At 44.0% G+C, this 27783-nt stretch overlaps 2 protein-coding genes across 5 annotated transcripts; one reads left to right on the top strand and one right to left on the bottom strand.

Annotated features, from left to right (window-relative positions):
* Positions 1 to 89: 89 nt before the first annotated feature.
* On the top strand, positions 90 to 22325 carry stk11 (serine/threonine kinase 11). 4 transcript variants are annotated; one of them, XM_086128482.1, is made up of 17 exons: positions 90 to 306; positions 960 to 1828; positions 3676 to 3759; positions 4089 to 4178; positions 4619 to 4751; positions 4839 to 4975; positions 5283 to 5410; positions 7192 to 7249; positions 7378 to 7571; positions 8738 to 9000; positions 10041 to 13489; positions 17704 to 18114; positions 18222 to 18311; positions 19996 to 20125; positions 20522 to 20677; positions 20771 to 20889; positions 22083 to 22325. In XM_086128482.1, the coding sequence occupies exons 2-10, from the start codon at positions 1545 to 1547 to the stop codon at positions 8944 to 8946; spliced, it is 1317 nt and encodes a 438-aa protein (XP_085984608.1). In that variant the 5' UTR covers positions 90 to 306; positions 960 to 1544; the 3' UTR covers positions 8947 to 9000; positions 10041 to 13489; positions 17704 to 18114; positions 18222 to 18311; positions 19996 to 20125; positions 20522 to 20677; positions 20771 to 20889; positions 22083 to 22325. The 4 variants fall into 4 exon arrangements, with proteins under 4 accessions (XP_085984608.1, XP_085984610.1, XP_085984607.1 ...); XM_086128484.1 differs by having other exon boundaries at positions 8738 to 8996; positions 17704 to 18311; XM_086128481.1 differs by having other exon boundaries at positions 17704 to 18311.
* LOC147195217 (voltage-dependent calcium channel beta subunit-associated regulatory protein-like) lies at positions 14297 to 27681 on the bottom strand. Its single transcript, XM_086128475.1, has 10 exons — positions 27515 to 27681; positions 24384 to 24455; positions 21244 to 21389; positions 20723 to 20784; positions 20481 to 20643; positions 20000 to 20180; positions 19786 to 19899; positions 19139 to 19337; positions 18846 to 19047; positions 14297 to 18302 (listed from the first exon to the last, which is right to left on the bottom strand). Exons 2-10 carry the CDS (start codon positions 24429 to 24431, stop codon positions 16553 to 16555), a joined length of 2865 nt encoding a protein of 954 aa, XP_085984601.1. The 5' UTR covers positions 24432 to 24455; positions 27515 to 27681; the 3' UTR covers positions 14297 to 16552.
* Positions 27682 to 27783: the final 102 nt, after the last annotated feature.

Raw genomic sequence — 27783 nt, 5'->3', positions numbered from 1 at the left:
GGGGGGAACCCCGCTTATCTTGATGTGTGAAAATATTGTGTTGCCTGTGAGTTTGATTGTCGCTCTTGGACTTTGCATCTTTGCAAACTTTGATTTGACGCAGTAACGCGCTGACTGTTGGCGCGAGTTGACTCGAGTTTGGGGGGGAGGTAAACAAGATGGCGACAACCTGACGGACAGAGTAATACGAAGAGTCCGAAAAATATGAAATGATATGCAACTTGGCTGGAGTTACGCTTTTGTGAGGACCGACATATGACAAACGAATAAAGCCTGCGGCCGAGCAAAGATACATGCGTATTTTAGGTGAGTTTCCCACACCGGAGTTGGCAATGAACTAGCTAGCTAGCAGTATACATTGAGACTTGGACGTAACCCCGGTTAGCTTGCGTTAGCGGGATTTGTCTGCACAATGCTGTGGTCGTCGGGGCATGTTCTAGTTTAGGATTAAGATACACACGCGGACAGTTAGATTTGACTTATTCCAACATCACCGGTAAATGGGAAGCACTTGGCTTTACGTTTGGAGTGTCAATGATGCCTAGCTAGAGCCGCATCTCACCGCTAGCTTGTGTGACGACGTTTCGCGCATCCAAAGTCATGTTCGCTCATTTTGCACTTTATACGAATTAATTTGTTTGTAAAATTCGTGGACCAAGCTACATGTTTTGTTCAAGGTATACTCTGAAAGTGCAGTACATTCAAGCAGATGGGATACGTTAGCATTCTGGCTAGCAATTAGTTGAGCATAATACATTGTCATTGCTACATCATTTTAATTTTGCATTTAACGCTGTCAATGAAGTATATAATTATTAATACTACCATTATTATGCGGAAAGTGATCCCCCCGGTGACCCTATAATGGTCCACCCTATGTTTTGATTGGCTCCCAAATGGGATAACTTTGTTCAGACCTGTGCAGTTTCACTAATGTCTAAATGACCCTTGTTTTCTAGGCAGCCAAAATCTCGGAGGAATGGAGGACACCTGAAGCCAGGAGGAACACACTTTCAGTAGGGTTGGTCTTTCTACAGATGTGCAGCTGACACTGCTGCATGAAATTAGCAGTGGAAGTGTGTTTGGATGCAGTCCACGTTTACGTGGCCCGAGGCAGACGATAACAGGCAGCATGGATCCTTGACAGAAATGTGCCACATGGCCTTAAACCAGGGCTGGTCGTCCCTACGTAAGGCTGAATCCAATTAAATCATATAGAGCTGAGGGTACCAAAAAAACCCCATTTTTGTTGAAGTATATTTGTCTCAAACAAAAGGCACACAATGAAACACTAAGACAGCGGACCGAATACGTTTTCACGTCAGTGTGCAGCTTTCAATTAAAAATGAAAGTAATGTTTACAAATCTGGACTGATCCCTACCGCAGCCAGAGTTTTCTCTCTCTCTCCCTCCCGCCCACATTCAGTATTTATCTTTATTACCTCTCGTTTTCGGGCTAAGAGGTTAACAGTGGATTACTCTCCGCCACCAGGAAGATTTGTTCCTAAGTAGTTTGCACACGACGCTCAGTCTGTGGATCCGTCATGAGTACCGGGGAGATACATCACCTCAACTACCTGAATGAAAATGAACTGATGGAGATGGACACGTTCATTCACCGCATCGACTCTACCGAGGTGATTTATCAGCCACGGAGAAAGAGGGCGAAGTTGATAGGAAAGTACTTGATGGGGGATCTGCTGGGGGAGGGATCGTATGGCAAAGTGAAAGAGATGCTGGACTCTGAAACCCTCTGCCGCAGGGCTGTCAAGATTCTGAAAAAGAAGAAGCTTAGGAGGATTCCTAATGGAGAAGCCAATGTGAAAAAGTGAGTGTCCTACCATCTTGTTTTTGTACATGTCGTGTTTAAATAATGAATGCAAAACAATACTGTGTAGGGGTGAAACAATTAATTGAAGGAAAAAAATAATTTCCATTTATCGCACTTTGTTTCGAAATAAGTCGCTGAGCCAAGAGCAAAGTTGATCAGTTTGAACGTATTTGAAAAGCACTTTGGAAACGTATTGAAAAAATATAGGCTAAATGCTCTAAAATCATTGTTTCTCCATAATGCCTTGGGGATTATTAATCACTTGTCTTCCCTCCCCTCATTCTGTCCCCTTCCTGTCCTATTGCCCTCTGATTCAGCATTTCTGGATTTTCATATTTTCTTTTCCGAATACCAGAAGACTTAATCACACCATACATTATTAAATATGACTGCAGCAGCCTGTGCTAATTATAGAGGAAGCATGAGGGAGCAGTTGCACGAGTTCACAAAGGCAAGAAAGTCTTGACGATAGCGTGTTTATAGAGCGCGAGCGGTGCGTCCGTTCGCGTTGGCGGACGCCATGAGGAGGATCCTGGAGCCTGCCGAGGCTTTACATACACAAGCCTCGGTGAGGATGGTGTCGTGTCCGCCATTGGTCTCAGTGCTGTTGACTTTGCAATGTCATTTCCGTGACAGCAGTCAAGGCGAGACACGCCTTTGTTTGGGAATAAGAGCCCCATACATGTTTTTGTTTTTTTAAAGCGGGGAGGGATGAGTGTTCTTTCAGGTAGTGACTGCAATGCATTCAACTACTGTACTTATATGGGAAACTAATATGCTCATTCTAAATGTATGTATTATTTTATGTAATTTATGTGTTTCTAAAACGATCCTTATGCCTGAATGCACCTTGAGCGCTGTCAAAAGTGAAAAATCTTTTTCTGCTTCTCGCCCATGCAACAACTAATAACGCCTGTCGTCTTGACTCCTCTGCTTTTTATGTTATTCCCAAAAGTGTGTAAATGCCAAAAAGCAAATTTAATAGTTTTTTTTAATATAAATAATTGCTTATGCACATAATTTGTTTGCCCGTCTGTGATGTCATGTCAGTTCCTGCTAGCATGTTATTGGGGTCATTTGCAGGTGGGCATGATTTACCATTAATGACAAGCGGGAAGGAAGTGCTGTGACGATGGCTTAACTAATTGGTATTGGGTAAATTTGATGTCATTGAACAGATGTGACTACTTAGTTGATTGAATTCCCTTTTTACTCATGCACTCGGGTGCCGGCTTTGAGGATTGATTCGGGTGAGACAAAGAGAAGGACTAAAGCCAGCAGTTTGTCAACTCATCAAAGGCCGCGTGGCCGGGCAGCTGCTGCCCGCACTGTTTGTGAGGACTTTTTGTTTTGCCATTTGTTGCTGACGCCTCGCCTTTTTCATTGTGCGGCACATCATTAAATAAAAAAGGATTGTTTCTCTACGCCAAGGCGAACCTCCGGAGGTCGTGTGAATGCTCCCAATGATGATGTGAAGGTGGTTTAGGTTGAATAATATAACTGTCCCAATACCTTCTTATTTATTTTTGTATATGTCGTTGCTATGCTAGATGCATGTTGTTTGTGATTTATGATCCTGTCCTTTTTAAGTGCTTTACCATCATCTTGTGGCGTCAATGTGGTATTGCAAATCCTTTTTAGAGGGGTGTAAATTATTCCCAGTTTTTCACCGTTTACAGCAAAGCTTGTCCTCATTGCTCAGTGATGAGTGTTGAACTTCCCTGGGATTTTGTTTGGCACGGTGGTTTTAAGGGTACATGAACAACTGTGGAAAATGGCAAAATGTTCATCTAAAACCCCTCTGATTACCTGTAATCATTTTCATGGTTGTTTCTTCCTCACAGGGAAATTCAGCTGCTAAGAAAACTCCAACACAAGAATGTGATTCAGTTGGTGGATGTTCTCTACAATGAGGAGAAGCAGAAAATATATCCTTCAGTGGTTTTAGTTGCTCGTTTCTTGTGATCGTTTCACTTCAATTTTTTAATGGTGATTGAAAAGAACCATCAGTGTTCCATTGCTGTTCATTGGCGTACACGTGCATGAGTATCGTCATGTAAGACAAGAGGACATTTACATAACCAAAGACACGCTTGTACGCCACGCAACCTACATTCACGATAAACGTATTTTGGAATCACTAACTCTGACAATCCGTTAACATTATCTCTGTCAAGACGTGCGTTTTGCCAAATTATTGTGTGACCGCAGAGTGTATTTCTTTATACGATTTCAATGCCCTTGACTTATGACTTACGTATATGGTGATGGAATATTGTGTGTGCGGGATGCAAGAAATGCTGGACAGCGTCCCGGAAAAAAGGTTTCCTATATTTCAAGCTCACGGGTATGTCTTTGTCGTTTCCCCCCTCGCTCTTCTCACCCCCTCTGTTTCCATATTTGTCTATTTTTAGACTTATCCTCTTTGCACCAATGGCTCCGGGTCTAAATTTAGATCTTGAACTGCTGTGCGTATACTTTTCAAAGAACGGAACGGGTAATTGCATGAATGTGTAACTTGTCTCAAAATGCGAGAGTCCCTGTGCTGAACCTTCAATCGGTCTACACCACGTGTGAAAGTCGAGGCCCGTAGGGCAGATCTGGCTCGCAGCATTGTTTTATGCCATCCACGAAGGCAAATCATATTGACTCCATGTTTCTTGCAAATTGTCTTTTCATGACACTGAGAGATGCTTTTTTTTTTTGGCATGCATGGTGCGGGTGGGGTCTATGTTGTTCGATTGCTGGTTAGCACGCTTTCTCACGCACTTTTTACATTTTGTGCAGGTACTTTTGCCAACTCTTAGATGGCCTTGAATATTTGCACAGCCAGGGAATTGTTCACAAGGACATTAAACCAGGCAATCTGCTATTGACCACAGATGGGGCGCTTAAAATTTCTGATCTGGGGGTAGCTGAGGTAAGCTTACGCACTCATGAATTTTATTAATTGCTTTATGGATACCCATGATGGACTATTTGTTGAGGTTTACTGTGCTTCGTTCAGGCCCTGCATCCATTTGCAGAGGACGACACGTGTCGCACCAGTCAGGGCTCTCCGGCCTTTCAGCCGCCGGAGATTGCCAACGGCCTGGACACCTTTTCAGGGTTTAAAGTGGACATTTGGTCGGCGGGAGTAACACTGTGAGTCGTCACAGCGTTTGACCTTATTTGGACAGTCTCCACAATTAGCCCAGTTATATTTATGTCATATCCACAATTTGCTTTGGCCGCAACTGACACACAGGCTGACACAGTCATCTGAGGTTGATGCCTCCAAGTGGACAACAATACCTTTACCTCACACTCTTTTGTTGATCATTGTTCAATATTTTTTTGTTATTCAGGTTGATCCAATATATTCTAAATATATTAGACAAGTGGTACCATCGTTGTAAAATGACATTCATAACCATCGCGGTAATTCCCTTCTTTCCCACCCCCCATTCAGATACAACATTACTACAAGTCTTTATCCGTTTGAGGGGGACAACATCTATAAGCTATTTGAGAACATTGGGAAAGGAGAATTTACTATTCCTGAAGATTGCGGGCCTCTCCTCTCAGACCTGCTGCGAGGTGAGTGTTGAATATGTGGAATGTATCTTGGTGGGGCAGATTTTGCCCGCCACACCATTTTTACGTGGCCTGCGAAAGCAAATCAAACATGTCAACTTCAAGGGAAATGGTAACGACAATGTGGCCGGCGACAAAAATTAGTTTGACGCCCTTGCTTTAAGTGATAACGTTAAAGAAAACTGACATTTTAGGTCTGATGCAAATAAGTGGCTCTCAAGTGGGGGAAGGGGGGGGGGCGGTTGGGCAAGCTTTTCAGATTTTGTCTCCGTTGATTTTACGTGTGGGAAATTCCACGGTGTAATCACTTCTAATATTCGATGGTGTCAGCCCTATATCCAACCAATATATGTAAAATAAGATCAGCATTTATGGTAAACTTGACAAGTTTTGTTATCTAGAGGAGCAGATGAAAATCCCATTTAAGCACGTGCGTACAGGTGGTAGTAAATATTGTTTATTATGCTGTCTTGGTGACAAAAGTAATTGCTGAGTTTTGCTTTGACTGCAAGTTTGCAGAATGCACAGGAGGAGGAGAACAAAGGCACGCTGCAGTGAGGCTGCACTGGTGTCCTTTATCAGTGTGTCCACCTGGTGGCGCTGTGACATTTGAAGTCATTGGGTCTCCCCCAACCCAAACGCACACACATGGTAGAAATCCCTTCAGCTGCTGACGTTGTTTCTATTGATCTGGAGCCAACGGCAGAATACTAAACACTCCACCGGGGTGCTGCAACGCCCCTTGTTAAAACAAAAGAAGTCAAAAGTCTTTCATGGTAAAACTCAGTCTTACTGTATGTCAAGGCAAACTGGCGAGACTGAGGTAAAGATCAAGACGTGACGCTGAATCAGAGTGCTTTCATTTAAAAGTGCGCTCTGTCTGCAGCTTTTCCTTTTATGGCCATGTTCCTCTCACCCCCCCCCCCATTCATGAATGTCTCCATGTGGGGGAGGTGAATTCTGCAATTGAAAGAAATAGTGTTGGCCTGTTTGATCAATGGCTGTTGAATTTATAGCTCCACACTGAATAGAAAGAGAGGGGGGGGGGGGTGTCTGCAACCGTCATGGCATCATGAGTCTTCTGGTCTCCACCCCTCATAGTGTGTGACGTCTGTGTCTGATGATGCGTCATATCGGAGATAGCCAGCCTGTAAAATTGTCTAAAATAAACCCCACACTATGGTCAGCGCTACTGGGAGATTGTTGTATTATTAGGTGTGTGTCTGCAACTCATCACTCTGTCTCATCATGCTGACATTTTGCTTTTCCCACATTCAGCCCACACAAGGCCCAAAAATGTATTTTGTCGTTCGTTGCGGATTAGTTTGCCTCGACAAAATCCCAGATGAATTGTTTCACTGTTCACTTCACACATCTCTTCATTTCATCTGTGCTGTATGTTCATCACATTTGACAAAGTTGTGTTCAATTCAATCTTGGACCAAATGTAGTCCACTTTCGACAATGATTAGATACAGGGGGTCTTTGGTTCACACCAGTTCTTAAAGTGGCAACGTCACCCAAATTTGAATGGAAGTTTATTCACCTCATAGCCCTTTGCATTCAAGGAGTCATTTTCGGTTTCAGAATCATTGGTCAGTACATCGCTGCAATAAATGAGGGTTCAGTGTATATGTGGATCAGAGTCAACAGAGGAAGCCCCCATACCTCATAGCATTTAGTGAACAGCAAGCTGTGTACATTGCTGTACGTTCACGCACAGTGGGGTGACTTGAGCATTTATTTCTGAGGTTGTGATTCAAGTGGTCCCTTTTTTTTTTCAGGAATGCTCGAGTATGACCCCGCAAAGAGGTTTTCCATACAAAACATAAGACGACACAAGTAAGCGGTTTCTTATTTGTCATCTTCCATGAAAGCCAATGGTTGCAAATCCTAGCTGAAGCCATTCACTAAATGGTTACCCGAAATTGACACGCCACCTCTACACTGCTTCGATGTGTTCTTGCTAGCTGGGTGCGTAAGAAACACCCACCAACGGAGCTCCCTGTACCCATCCCCGCCAGTGCGGAGAGCAGGGACCCGTGGCGCAGTATGACGGTGGTGCCCTACTTGGAGGATCTCCATGGCTACAATGAAGATGATGACGACGAGCTTTACGATGGAGAGGACGAGATCATCTACACTCAGGATTTCACGGTGCCAGGTTTGTGTGCTCTTGAGGGACTTTTTCAGCCAAGGTTTCACCACGATATTCAAGCTCTATGTTCTCTAGTTGTCCGATAATGGCACTCTGACGATTAGACCTTATAAAAACATCCAGTAATAATGTAATCAAACAGAAAGCATACATCATAATGTGTACATGCGGGCGCGCGCCTTGGCCACCGGAGGGCAGTATAACGCATGCAACACTGCACACGCGGAACAAAGCAAAGTCTTTACGCCCAGCGGCTCGTATTTCAAAGCTTGCATGGGACAAACAAGCTCCCGAAAAGGCGCAACAGTCAACCACCGATGCGTTCCTTTGACAAATATCACTGCCAAAATGTTAAAAACAGTCCACAATGGGTTCACACGGAGAACAGCAAACACCGCAAGAGGAAGAAAAAAAATGACAAAAACAACAATGCTGATCGGTGCTCCAATCTGATCGGTTGGCAACCTGCCATCAAAAGTGGCACATACTCACTGTGCTTTATCAATGACGAAATTGACCACGTCCCAGAGTTGTTGTTTTTTTTCCTCTCTGTAAAAAATTCACAACCTATATCAGTTGCTAGGCAACAGCATGAAATGATGAATGCAGTCGTCTGTGCTGGCCGGGCATCTAGAAGTGGTGCCCCACTTAGGTCCAATTGGAGCTGCAGAGTGTGAATGAAGTGTCCTATAAATAGTACAGTGGAGATGGTTCTGGTGTTGGGAGTATGAATGGTTTTCCAGGATTCACTCTCACGTGTGCAGAGCAATGCTGCTGCACCTCTAGCAAATGCTCTTTAAATGCGTATAACGTTTGATGCATCCGGGCGTGTAATTTGAACATGGCATCATCCTTGTCTCTCCGGTCTTTATTAATTTTGCCTTTTTTTGGCCCTTTGTGAAAATCCGTTGTCCGTCCTGATTCCGCGATGCTGATTTGTTCACTTTTCAACAAAATTTTGAAATAGGGTTTACGTTCAACCATGCAATATAGTTAAAAAAAAAAAAAGCTTTAGTCTATCAGTAAACTACTCTAGCATAAAAGTAGTTATTATGAGAATAATTATTTGTATGAAAAACACTTCTGGGACATCAATGGAAACCAGTCAGCTCAGAGCAATTTCTGGTCAAAAGTCAGAATTTTTTTTCCCACTCCATCTGCCAATTTTTTAGGTCAAGTGGCCGAAGACGATCACGATCCGGGGCACGCGGACTACAGCCCACCTATGGCCAAACCTGTTTGCGTGAACGGCACAGAAGTGGGGTCTCTGAACAGCAAGGCCAAAACCGAACGACGGTCTTCATCCTCGTCCAACCCCTCGCGCAAAGGGATGTCCACGGCGAGCAAAATCCGCAAGCTCTCCACCTGCAAGCAGCAATGACGCCCTCCCCCCCTTTCTCCTCTTCAGTCTCTGGTGGCAGCAGTCATCCAGTGAGTGAGTACTGAATAAGGAAAGTGGGTGCCAGGTCCTGAGACTTCTTTTAAACTCTAAAAATTCTAGTTTACGGAACAATCTTTCACACTACAGCAAGAGTAGAGACCAACACATTATCATGCAGAGGGAGAGTGACGAGGCACTGAAGAAGTGTCGAGAGAAGCAGGTATTGATATTCAGCAATTGCCACAGTGACTTATCGCGTGACTGCGTAAACCGCATCAGATATTTCTATCACAACTAGTCACTGTAGTTTGGCTTGTGGGCCACATCTAGCACACCCGGTCTCTGACAGGCCCTCACAGTCACCATGAAGATAAAATATGCGGTGCCTTTATTTCGGAAGTTGCGCTTTTACATGGATGCTAGTACAAACTGTAGCAACCAAGCGCTATGACTTGGCTGCAGTGTTGCCAATTTAGCAACGCTTTTGTCATACTTAATTTTCAAACCCCTCCAATGTTTTTTCCCCAAAAATGACCTTGTGTTGGCGGCGGTCTTATTTTCTGCACACTGTAGACAAATTTGTGGTTAGCATGTTGGCTTTGCCCTCGACAGGCGTTCCAATTTCTCATGTAGTCCTTTTGCAAAATGAATCGGCCACCCTTGCCTTTTGAACAAACTGTCACAGTTAAATTGACTGCCTGCTGGCTTATATTGATATATATTTACTTCCTCATTTCTTGTTAAATTGCTCGTAGATAATAACATGAGTCAAGACTCCACTGAGCAGTATCAGGGCGCCGGGATGCGACTAAAAAAATACAAAGTTCTATCTGCGTTTTCCCAAAGTTCTGGTGAAGTCATCTCTTTCACACTGTGACATACACTCCCAGCAAGCTTTGTTCATCATCGCTGCAGTGCAGAGGAGATGCAGCGTGTTAATCTTTGGAGGCAATGACTCACCCCGAAGTCGCCGCCGCTCTTTTGTGCCACTTTTCTCTCGATGAGTTGAGATGTGTGAAGTGTCACGTAATGATACTTTTAGTTTGCCTCTGCCAGTGTGCATCACTTTCCTGTCTCTTTCCCCCTTCTCATAGGTGGAGCTGTCCCCCGTCTTCATCTGTCTGCAGCGGACACGCTTGTGAGGGGAAAACCTGCTGAAGTTTGACAAAAAGCCCCTCGTACCTCCGTGGACCACCTGGCTTTGTAGAAACGTTTGCTCTGAGAAAGGTTGCGAATGGGTGGAAATGTTCCTCTAAATTTCCAGAAAGCTTGGTAAATTTCCAGGGGAATTTAAGACAGCACTTTTAAAAAATATATATATTCCAAATTGGATCATGTCATTGGAAATTTTTGAGGGTAATTTATATCGCATTTAAGCATCAATATGAAGGCCATACGCCGTCATCCATGCAAAATACAGGTCGGGGGGGACTCTTCAATAGAGCTGTGACATATCAGAAGCCTGCTTGTAGCTCAAATTTGGTCTTGTGTAAAAAAAGGGGGGGGGCAAAAAAACTTACCGTAATGATGGCTGTCGTTGTCATTTTGAGCACTTGCAGAAAATGAAAAATGGCCAAATATTTTCGTATCATCCTGACTAAAGCAACCGCTTATGTTCACACTTCCACCAGGGATCATTTCTTGACCGACTGGTGGAATTCAAGCAAAAACTCAAGATGGGATCCGACTGTTCATGAGACAGGTTCGTTTGAGCTTTCTAGTGATGTCGCAATAGTGAATTGAAACCAAACGGGCAAAAATGTTTCTCCCCAGTGTGCGTTCTTGTGTGGACACGTTGAAATGTCCCTTCTGAGAAAATCTTTGACCACAAACTTGAGCAGGCAAAAAGTTTTTCACCAGTGTGTTGAATTTGGATTTTACTCTAAAACCACACACACTGGCCAGGAAAATGGTTTTCCTGGCGTGTGTGTGTGTGTGTGTGTGTGTGTGTGTGTGTGTGTGTGTGTGTGTGTGTGTGTGTGTGTGTGTGTGTGTGTGTGTGTGTGTGTGTGTGTGTGTGTGTGTGAGAGAAGAGTTCTAATGTCTTATGATTGAATTGCTACTCCGACAACACATCAGTCACATGAACGAACCTGTCTCATGGACTAATCCCATCAGAAAAATGTCTAATTGCACTCTATTTGTCAGAAAAATTATTTACATCCTGACAGGCAGACCAATGAAATGTTTCTTTCTGTCAATGGCAGAAAGTACAACAAATTCATCAGCTTTGCGTTTGATTCAACAGGCCCTGACATTTCACACCCCAAGTCGATTTTGTGAATAAATTGAGACCGGAATCATTTCAGCAGTCCTACTTTTTGTGACGTTTTTGTTTGGATCGAGATTTTTATTATGCAACGCTAACAGTACATCTTTATTTTCACAACGGCTGCATCTCGACAACATTTAATATATAACTATAAAACATAAAATATGACCAATCATTAGGGTCATTTTTCAGGAGTCTCGATTTAAATTTTTTCCCCCAAAGCTGTCTTCTAGTTCCCTATTAAGATCCAGCCTTTAATTTAGCAAATTCTCATGGACATTTCCAGCTTTCTGGAAATTACCGGGAAGCCAAGCCCTAAAGGACACCTCAAAGATTCGAGCAAAAGCAATCGGCAACGGTGGTCGATTTTTCCTCTTGCACGTTGTCACTCCCTCAATCTCCCGACGTCACACTTGGTCGTGCTGTCTTCCCTCTGGTGAGGGGCCCAAATGTTGCACTGGACTTTGACACAACCCGTCATTCATGTTTCATCTTTGCCGCTGTGTAGCAGATCCTCAGAGTGGGAGGAGCGTGAAAGGGATGTTTCTCCACCGAGTGGGGCAAGTTGCAAGCGCAGCCAAGATTGCCAGGATGGCATTGACACGGGACGGCATTAAAACGACTCCGGTTCACAAGCTCCTCTTAAAGGTGCAGGTTTTTTTTAAGGTGTTTGCGAAATCTGTAAGTGGCTTTTGACTACCTTTTTGTTTTTACAGAACCTTATAGCAATTTAAAGGCACATTGTGATGTGTGTGGGAAAAGAATATTAAAAGTGGAAACGCAAATACGATAAATCTATTTTTCAATAGGGACGAAAAGCTGCTTAAGCATTGATTTGATGTCCAGCTTAAGGTCCACGTGCAATAGAGATTTTTAATTTTAATGTTTTTGGTCCTCACTATTAGGACAACTATGTTGCGAGTGAGGAAACTGCTATAGTTGACAATTTTGCTGGTTAACATCCAGCACGTCGCTGGTGGTTCTTGAAGCATGCAGATAGAACGCTTTCACAACACCTTCAGCAGTGGAGTCCAACGGTGGCCACTTTTGACTCACTAATAATGTAGGTCTCCTACTCATGTGCAAAAAAAATGACATTCATGAGCGGAATAAAAGCACCACTCGTAAGAGGCAGTTCTAATACGCTTAATTGTCTGCTAGTTTGGACGGCGTCATAGTACGTGGACTTTAAGCTGGATGCCGAGGCCATTTGAGTGAACGCTCCAGAGGGTTTCCGTCAGTCTGTGTCACGATACTCTTTTTCACCAACACACAACCTGCATGCTGGACGAGGACGGACTGGCTGATGTCGTGTTCGGGGAGTTCTGCTTTTTTCCCCCCCCCCCTTTTAGTTTTGTTTTTCCAATGAATATTTTTTAATTATTTATATAAAAATATCCCAAAAGTCTTGTTGATTTTTTTTTTTTAATTCCAATTGACTGCGTGAACTCCATCGAGCTAAACATAAATCAAGATTACATTTGTCGCACACTATTGAATTAATACAAGAGTTGTTTTGGGGGGTTGTTTTAGCTCGCACTCCTGAAATGCTGTCGCACCACTGAAACATTCCTGAATTTCATGAAATGCTCTTTTTCACACAACGCACACACTACTTAAATGCTGACACTATTGAAAAGTGTTTTTGGCTCACACACCGAAGCTCATTTTCCCCCGCTCACACGATTTGAAACATTACTGAACTGCTCTCATACATTACCGATTTTTTTTTTCTCACCACTGACATGACTTTTGTTTTTCCTCACTATTGATTCTATTAAGATCGTAACAGTGGGGCTGACAAGCATGTAATGTGTACAATGAAATATTTCTGACCATGCCCCTGTGCTCAGACTTCACATTTCTTTATTTTGCTCGCATACACTAGAAACTAACTGCAGTTCACCATATGAATGCTCTCACACACTACTGAAAAAAACAGATTAGCACATTCCTGTGAGGATTTGTGAAAGGATTTTAGTTGCATATGAGAGCATTTCCGTTGTGGCTGTGTAAGAGGAAACCCTGAATTGTGTCTCTGACGTCTCATCTTCTATTAACCAATGTTTGGCAGTGCCTGCTAACGTCTAATCCCATCACACCAGCACGATTCCTGTCATCCACTCACCTTTCTCTTGCGCACTTCTCCCCGGAGCTGCGGTGTTGTGTAGTGCTAATCACATGGACAGGGGCCCTGCATCACCACCCCACCTCAGCGTTTGGAAGCCAAGCCTATCATCAGCCCCCAACTGGGAGAACATCAGAGAGCAGGTGAGTCACGACTATTTGTGGGAAGGAGGGAGGAAGAGTGCTGCACTTTGTACGTCACCAAGGTGAAACAGAAGGGCTGTTTGAAATCGCGCTTTCTCCAACATGTAGTGAGCTGGCCATTTTGGAGTGTTCCAATGTGTAGAGCGGTGCTTCTCAAATGTGTTAGCTCAAGTACCACCCCAAAAAAAAAACCTGATCGTATGTCTCCAATACCACTGTCGTAACCAACATTAAAATCCTATGTTCAAGTAGGCTTAAGTGGCTATCAAAAAATATATATAAAACACGACAGAGGTGCTATGAGGTGCAAGTAATTAAGTACCCATTAATGCATTCAGTTCATGACCGTGCTCGTTATCTCCAGAGAAATGGGGGGAAAAAAACTGCACCCTCCTTCTAAAAAGAATCTACAAAAACAAAATTGTAAATTTTTTTATGACAAAACAAAGTGGCACGCTATAATATTATACTTGATCAAAACATTCAGTAATTGTATTTTTTAAATCTATTTTTGTCTCACTTTCTCCTTCAATTGTGGTGCTTATTTTGTTATGCCTGCCTTGGCCACCTGGGGGCAGTAAGAGACACTGATACACTGTACTGTAGTAAAGTATCCCCACCCCAAGGTAACTGTGGCGACACTGAGGTGAGCTTGGGCTTACCCGGCTGACTTGGAGTGAGACACAAGGTGCACCCTGGACTGGTCGCTGGCCAATCACAGCACTCAAATCGACGCTCACATTCACATTCACACAAAACAAAATGGTGGCGTCTTCAGTGAACATGACATGCAGGTTTTTGGAAGTATGAGGGTAACCATAGAATTGGAATTTATTGCGGCATGTGGAAATGGTATGGCCGCTTGGTACAATATGAGCAATAGAAATCATTCAATTGCAATGACACTTTGATCATAGTATGGGAATGACCAGAAAAGCATGATTACTGTTTTTTCCCCCTCCACAACATATGTTGGTTTGTTAAACAATACATACAAAGCTCAACATGTGACAGACACACACTTATCAATTCCAGCAATATCTCTAAATCGCTAGTTACCAGTATTGCTATTCAAATATTCAAATGCTTTTGTCTTCCTTCTCCATTACACCATTCAAGCTTCATTTTGGCTGTTTTGCACAGTTGGTAACTTTATGCTCATATGACAATTGTGGGGGGAAGGGTGGTACAGTTACAATAAGTTTAATGGTGGCGGCAATTTGACCCTATTCCATGATAAAAATAAATAAAAATGCCACACGACGGATAATGTTCCACATGGAAGGTTCTACTGCACGATATGCAAACTGAGGAAGACTCTGGTGAATGGTTTGTTCTATAGTAAAATTTTGGTTTTAATTGCTGCAACTGAAACTTACAGTATGTACCAATTCAAGGGTGGATAAAGGCGGCTCTATTATAAAGCATTGCCATTATAAATAGACCAGTAATACAGTATTTTTTGCATTCATTTCATCACCCCCCCCCCCCCCGCCCCCAACATCGGTTAGTTAGTGTTCTCTTATTAGTAAAATAAGTATGGATAGATAGATTTTAACTAAGGCGTTTTGATTTCATGAAATTATTTGTTAATTGTAATATACTGTATAAGATTTTTTGAATGAAATCATATTGAATGCAATACACCTCCGTATTTGAGCACCAGCGTTAGATTGTGCAGGTATACCTAATGTTTTGACCCATAATGGAAAATGAAAACGTCCACGGCACAATGGAGGTGAATTGTTTTGGTCTTGCTCCGCAAAGAATTCCCTGCCATTATTACTAGATATACTGTATACCCAGCACTGAATTCCATTCGTTGTGTCAAAAACACTCTTTACACTAGTTATTTAGAGAGCGGCGTAAACCCTGCATGGTGGTGTTTAAAGGTCCCTCGTTGCCAAATACTCCTTTCATGCAAACTCAAACAAGGACACTTGCGGAGGATATGGTTCTTCATGATAGAAATAGTGACATGGAGGTTTCTTCCCAACAAAGTGCTTTTTGTTTTTTAAGTTTAAAATCGTACAGTCTTTCACTGACACATACAGTAGTTTCGGACATACAAGGTAATAATAGTAGTAGTAGTAGTAGCATGCGGTAAACTCACAATTTGTTTCAAAATATTTCTAAAGATGGAGGCGCTAAGTTATGTGCAATATGTTGAGCAGGTAAAAAGGGGTGTCACATGTCACAGCACATGGCATCACAGTGGTGGTTAAGGTCTGAGAGGAAACACGGGTGGAGGATGGCCATCAGTAAGGTGCAGTGTTCCCTCTCGCTTCATTGTAGAGTTCTAGTTTCATTGTAGAGAGAACGTACGCTCTTTTTGTATGTGTTGCTGCTTTGTCTGTGTTCAGATAGCTGTTTGAAGGTTTAAAATGAACAGAGGTGGGCATCATCAGTCCGTCACTAAGTTCCCGTCATTGTTTCAAGCCGACTCACATGGGCCCGGTCCGTCCTTTGTCAGCGAAAGCCAATCGGTGTTGAGAGCATAATTTCCACGTCATACGCAGGCAAGCAAACGCGCAGATGATTTATTATTTTTTTTAAAACAGCGAGGTGATCAGTGAAATAAAAACATGATGGGACTCATCATTGTGGTCTGTGGGACCGAAAAGTATGCAACACTGTTTTCTTTTTTATTTATTTGGCTGTGTGTCATGCGTGCAGTACCTTTGTGTAATTCCGTTCTCGACGCCATAAGGCCGACTCTTGACTGACTGGTCAAGCCTGAAATACTGACAAAAGCTCACCGACAGACTAACGTGCTGACGAATGCCCACCTCTGTAAATTCCTATAACCTGTATGCTAATTTCCAAAAGCCGGTCTAAGACGTTTCACATGATACTGTATGTTAGCATTAAGCTAGTGGACTTTTGTTAGATACATTTATATGGTTTTGGTTGAATATTGTGGTGCCAGTTTTACCCTAAATTTCAGCTGGAAATGACAAAACAGCTTGAAACAAGGGGTTCAGTGTATTTGTAACGCGCCACATGTCAGACTAATTCACCAAACGGTTTCATGTATGAAAATCTGGGGTACGTATGATGAAATTACTTGGGACTGTGGTCAGGCGAGGCGGTGTGAGAGGCAGCAACCATGCTCTCGGTTCCTCCCTGGCTGAGCTCGGCTCGCCGCAGGCCGCCGTAGAGCCTCTCTTCCACCGCCGCCGCCAGTTTGTCCGTCAGGCTGCTGGACGGGCTGCTGTTGTTGTTCCTGTTGTCAACTTGAGGGTCCATGCAGCGTGCAGGCCCGGCGGCGGGCTGCTGACCGCTTGTGCTTTTTGTATCGGAAGGAGTTTGCCGACTGTCATCCTGGCCGCTGACAGTCACGTTGGTTGTAATTTCCGAGGCGCCTCCATCGCTCGACGCGTCCTCTGTGCTCTCTTTGGCCGCCTCCTCGCAGGCCGCGATCTCACTGGCTTCTTCGTCTGCCGCGCTCGCGATGCGCGACAGTGTGCTGTGGTACCTGGTGTCCAGAGGGTAACTGGCACTGTCACCCCTCGGCAGCGGAGTGAACCTCTGCCTCTCCAGAGACGGCGAGTAGCGTCCCCCAGCCCCTGAACCGGGGTCGCTGTATTGCTTATGTCTCTGCCACTGCTTCCGCAGGTGCACTCTCGATCGATGCCTGGTTCGAAATGGCGAATCTGGCTGGTCGAACCTCGGGTCGTGTCGGAGGAACTCGTTGAAAAGCGCGTCTGTCTTCTCGTCAATGCTGTAGTCGCGGCGGTGTAGGCGAGGTCGATGAAGACTGGGGGGCTGAGAGGTCTGCTTCAAGAGCTGAGATGAGATGTGGGACAGGGGTTCTTGTTTCTGAGGAGGAATTGGTTTGATGAGGGGATATGGTTCTTGGAGCATGAGACCACCCTTGTGTTTCTCCTCTGTGCTTTCAGTTAAATCCTCTTCCAGCTCCTCCTGGAACAATCTGGTGTCAGTACTCTCGCACACGGAACCTTTTCTCCCTGAGCTTGTGAAGAACAACCTCCTCTCTGAGGCCGTCTTCCCTCGAGGTGCTGCGGGAATCCCAAAAATGCGCATCTCCTCAGGCCCCTTGGATGGCGTTTCAATCGAGGCGTAGCCGCTATCCATCTGAAGGAGCTTGCGGTTACCCACCTCCCCTTCTCCGTCGACCCCGCTTCCCATCTCGCCGGCCCCGGGCGATGCACCTCTGATGCCTCCGTCCATCACCTCTCCTTCTCCTTCAGGTTCATCATCCAGGTCTTGGGACAAGCGGCTGTCCATCTGCCCAGGACGGATTCCGGCACAGCCAAGTGACGAGACGCTTTCCGCATCGCTACGGATGGACTCCCGGTCCGTGCTGCTCTGGTCTGAGGAGGCATATTGCTCCAAGGAGGCTCGCAAACTCCAGATGTCTCTGTAGAGAGATGGCTGAGCCTCCAAGTTCTCCTGCCGAAGCCCAAATGAAAGAGAAGAACCCGAATCTGCTCTCGGTCTACTCTCAATTTCTAAAAGCGCTTCTTCTCCCTCATCGACTTCCCTCCCATAATTTTGCCGAAGATCCGATGTTGCGCTGTCTGGAGTTATCCTGGCTGAGTCTTCAAATTGACTGACTTTTGTTTCCTGCGGTGGCTCGAACAAGTCGTCGTCCTCTCGAGGTTCGGTGTCAACTCTGCCATTGTCTGTCCTTGTAACTGCATCTGGTTTTAATCGTTCCTCCACTCCTGCTTCGTTGCCTGAAATTCTCTTTTGTGTCTGTTTGGAGCAATCGTCTGTTTGCCAAAGTGGTTCTTCTGTCCTGCTGCTGTGACCACTGACCTCCACAACCACGGCCTCCAGATTTAGCCTGAACACAGTGAGAAACCGTTTATTTGATCAAAAACTGCAAAGACTGTGTGTATTTGGATTCAAGGACTGTTTTTGATGAAAAAGAAGAATGATAGCATTTTACTTGAATTTAATCCCAGTTGAAACATGAAGCATAAACTTAACATTTGTGGTGATCGTAGAAATGTATCCACACAAACGGTTCATTTATTACATGACTTTAATTGTCTCCATAAAAGGAGGAGATTGAGATACATTGCCCCATTACCCCTAAATATTTCTACCTCCTCCCACTTTGCTTTTCTGCCAATATGAGATGATAAAGAGATGTGCCCCTGCACGCGGGACCATGTTCACTTCAGTAAACACAGACATGTGATGTTTGTTTTTTTTTAATCCAAATTGGGCATCACAATCTGCAGTGTGAACATAGCGTTATTGGAAACTCGCTTGAATTTTGCCACCGTAACTTGGCACTCGCTTTGAAACGTGCATGTTCAGACTTGAGACTCACTTATGCCTTGCACATGTGTGACTTGCCCCTACCTCCACACAAATTTACCTGTGGATAAAAACTGAGGTGTTGTGACCCATGGAAGGTTGAGACAGAGACTCCGCGGATAGAGATTGGAGGCCACTGGTCTGACTTGGAGTTTGCGGGAAAGACCCAGTTGCACCGTTTCGGAGAGAAAAGTCATCCTCAGTATGATCGGTGGTTTCACTTGCAGCTCTCTGCCTCTGGAAGGGTCTTCTCTTTGGGGATCCTGGTCGACCATCCCATACAAAAGATACATGACATCTTTTTCAAAAGGCTTTCTCGCAATATCGCGTGAATGCTCATACTCCCTTACAAACCTTTAGCATCGAGACTGGCGGCCCGGTGGCTCCGGTCAAATTTCCATCGCTTGAAATATGGCCCGGCTCCCTCCAGGCTGGTGTGGCGCCGCAGTTTTGACAAGAACTGTAAAACTGAAGTCTGGCCGGGAACACGGGTGGTCTCTCCCCGCATCACGTGTTCACTCGGGGCCTCTCCCCTGCCCCCGAGGGCCTCCAACTGACCGGCACAATGAAGGGATGGAGGGTGATCGGGATTAAAAGTTTGTTAAATTGGCAGTGAATGGTAGTGATGATGCCTGTCGAAGAGTTCAGCAGTAAAGAATCTCACAGTGTCACTAAAATGCAGGATTCAATTCTTTGAAAGCATCACCTTAACTTCTAACATTAGTTTGGCCCCAATGTCACAAGTAGCAGCTCCCAAATTATACTTTGGAAAACATACACCTTTGGCCAAATTTGGTAGAAAGGGAAAACAAAAATCCCTTCAAAAGCTTTGCCTGATCCGACTGGTATCATAGCGAAACCGAACGGTTGCACCTCGTGGAAGTGTGGCTAACGTCAACCATACGCGTACCCTCCCGGTGACTCCACTGAACTTAAATGTATAACTCACAATTTATTTTACTTGAAATGCAGTCTTAGAATGACAAACGGCTGATGCTCACAGTCAGAGACCCCCGTCTAGGAATCTGGTCCAGGACGATGGAGTGATGAGTGTCTCCTGGCAGACCTCCGCTCAGGCTTTGACCCAACCAGTCGGAAACTCTTCTGTCAGTCGGCTGGCACCGAAAGAGAACATATTCTCACGTCAGAATTTGGTATGAATTCAAATGGATTTTTTTTCTCCCCTAATTGGTGTTGGGCCTTGATCCTAGTTACCTGGTAAACGGTGAGGGGCAGTTTGGGAGTCGGCGCCTCACTAATGTTGACGGAACTGCTCTCAGTTGAATCACATTCCATGATGGTGAGGATCTTGAGGTCGCACGGGGCCGGCGGCAGGTGGAGGTGAGTCAGACGGGCTTTTTTCAGGTGGTGAAAATCCCCCTCGGTCAGAGTGTATCTGAAAATGCAAGGGTGTACCATCTGAAATCGGCGATTCCCAACCAAATGGATTTTAGTTGTATTTTCCAGAGAAATTGTCCCTTTCTTGAAAAGGAAAAAAAATGTAGTCATAATGTAATGTTGTTGTATTTTTTGCTTCAAGTAAAATTGTATGTGGAGGGGACACGCATAAATATACAGTACATATTGTGACATTCTTGTTTACCGTTATGCCATGCGATTTTTCTAAAATGCGGCTCAATAAATAAGAAGACAGTCGGAAATGTGGTTCTAAAAGAAGAGCTGATGTGGAGCGCACCTGCGTCCTTTGTCCTCTGTCATCCTCTCCTGTTCGTACAGAGCCGATTCGTTGAAGGAGACTCTGCGGCCCGTCAGCCCGGTGGAAACAAACCTCTCCGACTCCCTGTCGTGGCAGCTCGAAGCCGAGAGAGCGTCTGTTTCATCCAGTCGGATGGTGATCTCTGAGTGACACGTCGGAGGGAGAGGAGTGACGAGGCAAGAGCGAGAATGTGTGGAAATGGTGACTGCGTGACCTCTGACCTTGGGTGGGCTGAGAATCGTCGACGTACGTGGTGTTTGTCTTCTCAGGGTCATCACTCGCTCTGAAAAGGACACACGTGCTTTATCGCCGCCCGTTGGGCATCCCTTTTGGGCTTCGTTTCCAATATTGTCGCCGTCCAATGAGAAGCACGTCATGTCCAAGTTTGGTGAGTTTTGTGTTTTTATTCCATTTAAGTGCAACAGCGCTTAATTGTTCACCCTGTCACTATATGTTGCTGGCAAAGATAGAAGACGACACGTTATTTGTCGTACAGTCATCACTTTCGCGCCAATTAAGTGAAATTGGGTCAGCCTGTAGTTTGTCATTGAAACAGCTTATCAGGGCGTGACTGGCCCATGAATATTATTTTCACCTTTTCAGAGGCAAACATTCGCATGGAAAGTGAATAATGGAAGCTTTCTGGGAATGTACAGTAAATCATTGCGGCCGCATCATGTTGTTTTGCTCACCATTCATCCTGGTATCGAGTCAAAGTGAAACTAAAGTGTGGAACACCCACCTGGAGTAGCGCCGCCCACCCATGCAACAGCGGTGGCAGAAGAGCAGCAGCAGGGAGAGCAGTACCAGTGTCCCCCCGGCGAAAACACTCAGCAGCACCAAGAGCAGCACATAATTTTCCACCTGGCCCGCCGACAGAGGCACATCCTGGTGGCAAAAAAAAAACCTTCCAGTACTTCCACTTGATTGGCGCTGTCGTTTTAGTTCCCCAAAAAAGATGAAGACGTTCTATTTTGCACTTGGCGTATCTGCGACACCCACGCCTGCGTGTCCTCGATGGAAACGGTCAATGCTGGCATAAACATGCCACTCGACACAAAAAAATGCAGATCGCAAGTGGATAGAAGCTCCTCAACTCACTTTCATTTGGTTCCTTGCCACCAGATGGCGCCAAAGTAATACTTTTGTATTAGACGGCACTTTGCCCCCGAGCGCAAAAATGGCAAATAACGAAGGGTAGCTGTAAAAATAAATAAATGAATCGGCGAACGGTTAGCTGAGAACATGATGGGGGTCACCTTTATGCCGGGGGGAAAAAACTGCTGATATTGTCTCATGGGACTAATGAATTGACTTACTCAGTTTGAAATCCGGGCCGGTTTAGTTGAACACAAAGCTGTTGTTCACTTTAATAATTTTGGGGCCAATGAATTGAATTTGGATCATTTCCTGCAGCAAGCTGTCGGAGATCACTTGATTCGAGTTCACCCAAAGTAGGCTGGGCTTGGTTCCAAATTCCCTGACCCAGATCCTGAACAGGATGCAAAGTAGAAAATGAACGGATGTCTGGAGATTAAAGCCGAACCATTTCAAAAAACATTTGTATTTATTTGTTGACAGAGTGTCGAGCAAGACCACGAAGAAGCGTCGTCCCCACGTTTACATTTCATCATTTAACGACAAATGAACAGTTCAAAGTGATGAAGCCACGGTTGTGTTTCCATCATCGTTTGTAATCTGATTTACGATTTACAGATTTATTTTCACGCCGCAATTGCTCGGTTTCATTTTGTGACATTTTCGCACTGAACCCTTCCAAGACTGCAAGCCCATGTGTTGAATAAATAACAATTTACGTCTTAATTCAATGTTCATTTGCCTTTATTTTTGCGTAGAACTGTAACACAATTGCACAATTGACTAATTGCTTTTGTGTTTGTTAAAACATACACCTTTTGTCATTCTTGTCGAGCACCGTCGGACCAGCTCACACATCTTACTTGTCATCTCACACCTTTTTTGTTTTTGGGACTGCGTTAGTGAAGCCGCACGAGTACAGTAATGGATTCTTCTCCTGAGCTCGGAATCTCATTGCGACATTCGTCGGTCAGCTAAGCGGCGTATTATTTAATAAGGATTAGAATTAACACAGACGATTTGCTAGCTCCTCGCCGTGATTCTTATCCCCAGACACGCTCACACGTACAAAGAGACAGCGCTCTCTCTGATGAATACTCTGTGCATCTTGGCTGAGCGAGAGCCTCGCGGACGCTAATCGAAACGTCAGCCAGACCCATAATTCAATTTTCAAGTGCTTCTCAATGAGTGGGGAAATGAGGCCTCCGAAGGCTAAAAATGGAAACGGAGGAGGATGCGGACGCACATGAGCAATCCCCGCGGCGAGCCAAGTAGCCTGCATCTGTTCTGATGTCACTTTCCGAAGAAGCTGCAAGTAACTGGGTTACTGGGGAGGAACGACTTCAAGACGGATGTGTTGCAAAGTTTCAAGCACCGCCAAGGAATATGCTAATTACACGTACGACAAACTGACCGCGGTGAAGTGATAGTCAAAATTGCGTATCGATCAATCATTTGGAATTCTAAGCTTCCAATTGTACCCAACCCCTCCTGCATATCCAAATGCCCTCATATGATGTATTATTTATAATTATTATAATAAACTGAAAAAAAACATAAGACATGCACAAGAATTAAGAAGACAGGCTGATTCGTTTTCATGCTGAACGCAAAGAAGTCATCTAATTCAAGTAAATGTGTCGGGTTATTTTAGTGCGGCACGCATTGCCTTTCAAAATTTTACAGTCGCTCAGACATGTCCATACTTTTAAAAGAAAAGGGCATTTTTGCGGAATGGAGATTCCATGAATCCATCCTAGTCCCCATGCAAAAATGACATTAAGTTTTGTCATTTGTAATTGTAATTTTTTAACACGTACAAAGCAGAGAACTTTGTAATATTGTACTTCATGAAAAAAAAAGCCAAAATAACATAATAGGTTGTGAAGAATTCAACTTTTTTTTCCCCCATCATGATTAAATCATTGTGATTGTGCATCTCCATCTGGCGCGCACGTCTTGGCCACTTGGGGGCAGTATGCTTCAGACACACTGCACATGGAGATGCTCACCACTGGTGAGCTGCAGTGAAATTTGTCTTTATTGGAGAGGATAAAGAATACATGCTAGCCTACCACTGAGCCATGCCCCCCCGACCCCCACGAATCTGCTGCCATCTGAAATATCAGCCCCGACCTTTGAACTTGTATAAATGCTGCACACTTAAAACGTGTGTTAGCACCAATGTTAATGCTTACAGGGGCTGCTGTCTAGGTTGGTCCACTAAAATAACAGAATTTAAAAAACAATAAATAAATTTGGAACATTAGCCGCCATGGCCATCACAAATATTCTGTGAGAAATGAGTACATTTGCCAGGTACAATTTCTGCTCATTGTTGCGCCAAGGCTTGACAGTCTATATTCCCTAATAGCGGGAAAGCACAGATAAAACATATATGAAGGAGATATATACCTTGAGCGGTGAGGGAGACATGCTAATCACAAAGGTGCTGTGCTGCACTCCGTCAAATCTTTTCAAATAAATATCCTGCCTCAAAAATATGTGCTTTCTACACGCTCATGCAGGGCCAGCAAGCATGTACTATTTCCTATTCATTAAATGCTGCCCTGGCCTCCATACCACCGAGGCCTTCAGTATGGAACGTGTTTGTTTGACTTCACAGCTCGAGTAACATCTTTCATCGCCGAGTGTGCGTACGCGCGTCAGGGAGCACGTGTACTCGATCCGCTTTGACTACAGATCAAGCAGCCCTAACATGGACCCACTTCAACGTGATGAGCTGTTTGCGTGAGCGTGCGTCGCCGGCGCCGGGTTACTCACTGTTGAGTTCTCCGTCAGACTTGTCAGAGCGGGCGAATCATTGCTCATGGTCCAGGTCAGCGTGGGCGAAGCCTGCGCAAGACCACCAAAAGTCAGAGAGCGTCCACGAACACCTGATCTGTATTTTGTTTGCGTTCATGTGATTGTGACGGATCGCCGGGTGATCAAATTTCACTCCGGCGCTCCGGAAATTTGACTGTATGCCTCTGAATGATGTATTTGGACATATCGTGACAGGCAGGACAACAGATGGCAGAAAGTCCAAATACCAAATGCATCTTGAAACAATAGTACTCAAACTACGGAATCTATTCAGTGATCCATCAAGTATTCTAGCGCCTGGTGTATATCTCGGGTTTGCTGTATCAAATCTAGAACCTGTATGTTTCAAGAGACACCCGCTAGCTGTAGCACCTGCTTTCTGTAGTGTCAGTTGTAGCTACAATCTATTTCCAGATAGATTGGCTCTGGAATCTGCTGTATTCCATTCCTGCCGTACCTACACTGTCTCGTATCTAGTACAGTGTACAGATTTGTCAAGTGCATAATCCCTGTTTATATCGTATTTTAGCGAACACCTAACTAATCCGGATCTGTTTCTTATCTACAGCACCCTTCGTACTTATTGGCAGCTCTGGTTCAGACATGTAAAAACCCTTCAAATGTATTATCTTGATTTTTTTAAAAATAATTTCAGAAGCATGCTTTCGTCCTGAAAATGGTCGACATGGTTCACCAGACAGTATCAGGCCTTGACCATGTTCCATCTCAGTCCCCAGACCTCAACCCCCATTGAGAACCTGGCGAGCGAGCTAAAGAGGAGAGGACTCCGTTCCCTGGGCTGATTTAGAGAGATTGTGCAAAGAGGCGTGGTCAAAAATCCATTTTTCTGTATTCTGCCATCCTGTGAAACTTTTACAGGAGAAGTTTAAGGTGCTGTTTTATTAGCAAAAGGCCCTTGTATTGATACTAGATGGGTGTAGAACACGCGATGTGAAACGCTTGCTTATTTTCGTACTTCACCTATCAAAGCTTTGTCGTAAATCTATATTTTGAAGTACTATGGCGACCGAATTGCTGTCGTGCTCTCTGCGTGTGCATTTTATCCAGGAAATATTGCACAAAAAGATTTTTTTTTACCCGCTAATTGCTCTGCGGCACCTGCATCCGTCGGTAACATACTGTAGATTTGTGATTACCTCGGTTGGCCATCACAGCAAGCAGATGGACCAGTGAGTCCTGGATGATTGGATTACAACCATTTTTGGGTGATTATGTCAACCCTGTCTGATGAAAATCCCCTGCACAGGCCGCTATAAACACGGAGGGCAATTACATAAACTACGGGACTGATTTTCTGTTTTTCTGCAACACTCCTCTAAAGCTGTTATCTCTGATTACAGTCATTCCCAGCTCAACAAATAATTACAATAAAAGGCTTTCGAACAATCACATGTGGACACATCCACATGGATGACTATTTTAGAAGGTTGGGGAGGGGGGATTAAGACCTCCCGACCCCTCCCCCAAAAAAAACAACACGTTATCAGTTTTTGGACCACGCTGCCTTGAAGGTAATGGATTAACCTAAGACAGGTGCATTTGCAGAGATACTGTCGCTTTTCGAAAACGCCTGTTTTGTAAAACGCTATTTTTGTGTTGCAGATGTTTCCGAGGTTTTTTTTGTTGTTGTTGTTGAATAATCCCCGTCTTTAAAATGGAACCTTTGGATGTTTCTGTATGCATGTGAGACAGAATGAGGCAGAAGCGCTCACATCACATAATTATGTACACATCAAGTCCTTGGTAGCATTCCTGATACACGCGCGCGCGCGCACACACACACACACACACACACGTAGAGCTAACTGCTGCACATTGTCCAGCCATGTGACTCAGACGGTATTTTATGTAATATCTCATACATACAGTACCAACAGTGCTACGGTAGCTATGTTAAGAATGGTGAGTTCAGCAAACATACACACACAAACACACACACACACACCCTCCCTCACTCTATTTTCTGCTTACTCCGGTTAATGAGTCAGAATCGTGGATCATTTCGTTTTTTTATGGAAAGATCATATCGGTTTATCAATATTTTTAATTGTCATTATAAGCCCCACTTTGATGTAGTTTATCACGAACTGCGGAAAGAAACGGCAGCTCATTATGTGCACAAAATTCAAAATAGTTTGGATTATACTATAATATTAATAATAACGTTTTTATTTCTGGGTTTTTTTGTGTGTGTAGGATTTTTGTCATGTTCAGAAACCAAAACAAGAAATTTGTTTTAAAAAAAAGGGTACAATTCTTCTGAGCTTAAAGTGTTTAAAAAAACAACAACAATTTCACACACCCCAAATAATGAGTGTGCGGGGGTGGGGGGTGTCAAGAGGAAATTTTGGATTTTTTTTTAAGAAATTTTAAGTTTTTATGTAAGTCATATTTTTGAAAAAAATCTATTTGTATTAATCAGGAAAAATATTTGTGGAATAAAATTGAACATGAAACAAGTCATTTATTTTGAGTTTTTTTAAAATAGTAAAAGTAGCATTCATGTCCCTTTTTTAAAATTGTTTTTGCACCATTTTCCAGAGGAAAGATTTCACTATTTCAAGTAAAAGAAATGTTTTGTTTTGTTTTATTTCAGAGAAAATGGCTAACTCAGTTAAAAAATGATTCAACAAAGAATTAATTTGAGCAAAAAGCATTAAGCTCGCAATAATGATAATAATTATTCTTATTTTTATATGAATAATAATTTTATTATTATTTTTGTTTGTTTTGCTTTTGTTTTTTTAGAAATCATCCATTCATGCCAGTGACGCATAGTGACAGAGTGACAGACATTCCTTTTCCACTCCATGGCATAGAGTACAATTATCCTGCATGTGAATCCCACCTGTTGACGTCCGTTTGTATTATTTCTCATTATTTCAGGACACCTTTGATTAAAAGTACCTCAACAAAGCTGAGGGTGAAACTGGTGTGCACTCTCGTGAAGCTTCCAGTGTTCGCACCAGCTGTGCGTGTGATTGGGTGGGTGCTATCCAGACACTACAGTTACTTTTCACAAAATGCATCTCGTCTGTTAGCGTGCGTGTGCGCGCGCGGCATCTTACGTATCTAAACAGAAGGTGTTGAAGCCGCGTCCCTCCGCGGGGCTGTCACTGCACGGAGACCCTCATCATCATCATCATCATCCTCATCCACTCTCCCGCGTCCCACATGCCCCGCTGCTCCCAGCCCGCCTGCGTGGGAACAAATCGCGGTGCCGCGCGATCAGCCACGACTGCATAGCCGCCACTATCTTCTTATGCAATCAAACTATAAAGTATCAAATTATCATCAACTCGCCTGCGCGCGCGCTAAACGCTGGTGGTCGTATAGT

This window comes from Hippocampus guttulatus, chromosome 14 (genome assembly GCF_054856545.1).
Source record: "Hippocampus guttulatus isolate MCC_2025c chromosome 14, RoL_Hgut_1.0, whole genome shotgun sequence".
Taxonomy (NCBI): domain Eukaryota; kingdom Metazoa; phylum Chordata; class Actinopteri; order Syngnathiformes; family Syngnathidae; genus Hippocampus; species Hippocampus guttulatus.
The sequence above is the reverse complement of the archived record's forward strand: the minus strand, read 5'-3'. Positions and strand labels throughout refer to the sequence as shown.